The 4289-nt window shown below is 52.2% G+C and overlaps 1 protein-coding gene across 1 annotated transcript; it reads right to left on the bottom strand.

Annotated features, from left to right (window-relative positions):
- Nucleotides 1-564: 564 nt before the first annotated feature.
- Nucleotides 565-3801, bottom strand: CUNH17orf97 (chromosome unknown C17orf97 homolog). Its single transcript, XM_008056054.1, has 2 exons — nucleotides 3540-3801; nucleotides 565-1322 (listed from the first exon to the last, which is right to left on the bottom strand). Exons 1-2 carry the CDS (start codon nucleotides 3799-3801, stop codon nucleotides 853-855), a joined length of 732 nt encoding a protein of 243 aa, XP_008054245.1. The 3' UTR covers nucleotides 565-852.
- Nucleotides 3802-4289: the final 488 nt, after the last annotated feature.

Raw genomic sequence — 4289 nt, 5'->3', positions numbered from 1 at the left:
TCCCAAACCATTCACTTGCATTCAAATCCTTGTCTCAGGGTCTGTTTCTGGGAGAACACAAACTCACTCCATCAATATTTGTGGTGCGCCGGGCACAGTGGCTCCTACCTGTAATCCCAGCACTTAGGGAGGTGGAGGTGAGAGGATTGCCTGAGTCCATGGGTTTGTTGGCAATCAAACCTCAGCCTGGGCAACTTAGCGAGACCTTGTCTCTGCAATAAATCAACAAAAATTAGCCAGGCGTAGTGGTGCGTGCCTGTGGTTCCAGCTAATTGGAAGGCTGAGGCGGAAGGATTGCCTGAGCCCAGCAGGTTGAGGCTGCAGTGGCCATGAGTGATATCCTAAAGGAATATTACTTATTTATTTATTTATTATTTATTTATAGACGTAAGCCACTGAGCCCGGTGAGTTTTTTTTTTAAGTCTTCAAGATATTTGGGGCATTTTCTCTGGGACTACAAAAAGCATGTACTATGTGAGGAGTTTGAGACTTCGAACTTCTATAATCTACACCATTTTTTTTCTTTTTAGGAGCTGATCATACACACCCAGCTGTGATGAGAAATTAAATAACAAAGAGAGTTGCCAGTTTATTTGAGAAAAAGGAAATTCTTGACAGAACTTTGTTCATTAAATTGCTCAGGTTCGTAAGGCACTGGGGCCTGGTTGGGCAGTTAGGGGCATCTTGGTGACAGAAGAGGTTGGCCTCACCCACACACCCAACATCTGCTTCCTTCAGACGCAGGTCTGATTTCCTTTTATAATCATTCTTTTTTAGCACAGAAACTTGTGGTAAGGAGGGATCAAAGTCTGTCGGGGTCGTGGGTGGACTTTTACTCCGGCAGAGTGGCAGCTAGTCAGAGTGTAGAAGCTCTGGGGAGAGGCTTCCTTCAAAGAGGCAAGGAGGGCGCTCGGCTCTCAATGCGGGCTGCCTGCTGCTGCAGCCGCGGTCTCTATCTGAAAGGTAGGGCAGGTTCCCAGGGGTCTTCTCAGCACAGGGGTCACTGTGGAAGCCCTTGAGGTCCAAAGTCCGGTACCGCTTCCTCCGGTTCAGCTTGTATATGCGAATCCTTTCTTTTTCTGCCTCTGGGTCGTCGAGAATTCCGTCCCAACGCAGACTTTCATTGATCTGGTTCAAAAGATTGTCTGCTACTTCGGCAAAGTGGGGGAGTCTGACAGCGGAGGAGTAAGAAGGGACGTGCTTGCTTTCCTCTCTGTTCTGCCTGCGCTCTGGTCTCCGGCCATGGTCTTGGCTGGGACTTAAGACGTCATGACAGGATGAAGAGAGAGGCTGGTTCTTCAGGTCCTGACTCTGATGTTTATCTGCTGAGTAGAGGAGTAGTCAGTGCTTGTGGCAATGTGTGCCCTCAGCCTGCCAGGGTTGGCGCCCCAATCACCAAAGTCGTAAGGGGGGTGGAGACCCTTCTGTACCCAGGGCTTGGGGCCGCCAAGCCCACTAGCAAGTGCATACATCACTGCCTGTATGTGCTTGCTCAAGTCATTTTGGGGCGGGAGGAACCACTTATTGAGCACTCACTATGATCAGGTCTTCTGGATAAAGACTGTCAGCCCTATTCTTCAGGTGAGGAAACGGAGGCTCCGAGTGCTTCAGTAATTTGCCAATTACTGGCTCCTAAGGCCCTGTTCTCACTATGCCCTGCTGCCTCCCACTTGCCCTTGCCAGATGCTCACCACAGCACTTTCCAGTTCTGGGAGTCCATTAGTTTAGACACTTCATGATGGAAGAAACGGAGAACAACAGAAAAGCTTCCTAAGTCTGACCGACGAAAGCAACAGCATTTCAGAATTATATAACAAGCACATACAATACCACAAATTGTGGTTCTTTCATCAGCTCATCCTCTTAGTTTGGAGGAGAAAGAATATCCTTTCCCTCAAGAAAACAGAAGAGAAAAGAAAGAAAAAAAATCCCCTCTTGACGGTCCCTTACCTTCCTACTCCCTGAAAACTATCTGGTGTCCCCTGCTGACAGGACAAGGTACATGCCACTATAATTTCTCCAGCCAAACATTATGCGAAAAAGACAGTAAACCTCCTGATTTCATTTTGCACATACACATAGGGCTTTTTGACCTAAACTTCAGAATTTTCTTGCCTTTTTATTAAGATTCCACCTGAAGGAATAATTACGGTCCTCCCGGCGCTCCCTTGCCCACACTGCAAGGTTGACAAGGGGGCGGCTGCCACGCCTTCTGCCTCCTGCTTGCCAGCTCTCTCACAAAGGCCCAGGGCCCAGAAAATTGAGCCCAGGACTAGCCCCACAGGAGGTCAGGGCCATCTCACTAACAGTCAAAGCCACCGAGGTGGGCCACACAGGTAACAAGGGACTCACTGCACTCGTGGGCACATGCATTCCATGTTACTGCTGCAGTATCCCCTTGAAGTGAGTGCTCAGTGCCTTTGTTGAAAAACCTGGGGGATTCTGGAAGGATTGGTGAGATGGAGTGACTTTGGGCTTGTGGCAGGTGTTGGTGTGTATGGATGTGAAGGTGTCCGAGAGAGACTGGAGTATCAGTGTGCAAATGATTGTATGTATATAGGAACAGTGTCGGGGAGGGACTCTACATGTGAGAGTATAACAGAGTATCCGTCTGAGGTGTCTGCGCTTTAGTTTCATTTGATGGTGTTATATGGATATGAGGGGGGTGGGCCAGGACGGTGGCAATGGCTCACGCCTGTAATCCCAACACTTTGAGAGCCTGAGGCAGGAGGATGGCTTGAGGCCAGGAGTTTGAGACCAGCCTGGGCACCATAGCAAGACCCTCATCTCTAATTTCCTTAAAAATGTAAAAATTTAAAGAAGATATGAGAGAGGTGTTTCTGAGGGTGTCAGGGATTATAAGATGTCACAGTGAGTGATGGTGTTTATGAAGTCAAAGGTTGCCCCTTGGTGAATGGGGGATAGAATCCATGCAGAGAGGACACTTTATATGCATTTACGTGGGTGTGAGTGTCTACACTGCATTCAGAGACAAGTGCCCCTTAATGCACAGGATGCCAGTAGGATCTCTGGTGGAAGGCAACAGTGTGTGTGTTTGTCATGTGGTGTCTCAGTGACTCTGAGTTGGGCAAAGTCTTTGTGTGGGGCCTCTGCAGGAAGACTTCTGAGATTCCTGTGGGGAAGGCGTGGATGTTGAGGACTGCGAGTTCTGGGTGAGGGTTGAGGAAGTTGCCGGGGGTCTGCGTAAAGTCTGTGTGTAGGGCTGGGAGGCACTTGGGAATGGTGGGGGTCTGTGGGTGTCTCTGTGTGGGGTTGGAGGATTGCAAAGTTGGTGGAACTTTTGCGGCCATGGAGGGGTCTCCGTGGGCACGGGTGATGGTCATGGGCAGGACTGGGTATCATGTGGCGTGAGTGGGAGTGGGAGGACCTCAGTCCGGGACTGGTGAGCTCCAGTTTCTGGTCGAAAGTGGTCTCCAGGTAAATGGGGGGAGGGGAGCTGAGAGGGCTGGAAGTCGGCGTCCTCGGAGAAGAGTCTCAGGCCCGCGCGCTTAAGCAGCCGCGCTGGCTGCTCCTCTTACCGTCCGCCTTGCCCGACCCCTTGGTCTTCTTCTTTTTCTTCTTCACCTTCCGTCTGGCCAGCTCTGAGGCGCCGCCCTCGATGGGGGGCAGTCTAGACACGCGCGAGCTCGCAGCGCCGCCCTCCCGCTCCTCCTCTTCGTCATCGTCGTCCTCGCCCCCTGCGCGGTACCCCGACGCCCTGACCCCAGCGCGGCGGTCCATTCGTCGCGGGGCCGCACAAGCCCCGCAGCCGCCCAGCAGGCGGCGGCCACGCGTCTCCATGGCGACCGCCCCGCGCGTGCGCAGTCAGGAAGCTTCCGCCCCGGGGCGCCGTGGACGTGGGAGGGCGCATGCGTGTTTCTGTCCATTGGAGCGGAGGAAGCGGGCGGTTCAAGGAGAAAGAGTGGGTGGAGAGACTCCAAATCCTCGGGCTGACCCGCGTCTCCTCCGCTCCTGCGCCCTTTAAAACGCGGTGTTTCTCACCTAAGATTTTTATCGTCCGAGTTCCGGTCTCGTACGTCTTCCCTGGACTCTGAAAGCCGACACTTCCCAAACAAGCTCACTTCTCCATTGTTTTCCATCTCAGTGAGCAAAACTGCTGGACACACCAGAAAGCTGGTGGCCTTCCTTGTCTCCTGCTGAAGGGTAAACTGAGGCAAGGTGGGCCGGTGCCGCGGGAATAATGTAAGATTGTAACCACGTACAAAGAAAAAGTAAAGCCGGGCTCGGTGGCTCAGCCTGTCATCCCGCGCCTTTGGGAGACTGAGGTG

This window comes from Carlito syrichta, unplaced genomic scaffold, assembly GCF_000164805.1.
Source record: "Carlito syrichta isolate Samal-C Ts95f unplaced genomic scaffold, Tarsius_syrichta-2.0.1 Scaffold302085, whole genome shotgun sequence".
In the NCBI taxonomy this organism is placed as follows: domain Eukaryota; kingdom Metazoa; phylum Chordata; class Mammalia; order Primates; family Tarsiidae; genus Carlito; species Carlito syrichta.
Note: the sequence above shows the minus strand (reverse complement) of the source record. Positions and strands in the feature narration are given on the sequence as shown.

Bases quoted from the DNA above. Each gene is read 5' to 3' on its own strand.
- CUNH17orf97 (XM_008056054.1), bottom strand. From the start codon at position 3,801: ATGGAGACGCGTGGCCGCCGCCTGCTGGGCGGCTGCGGGGCTTGTGCG. The intron at 1,323-3,539 runs GTAAGAGGAGCA...TCTACTCAGCAG, and splicing joins GGGGTCGGGCAAGGCGGACG to ATAAACATCAGAGTCAGGAC.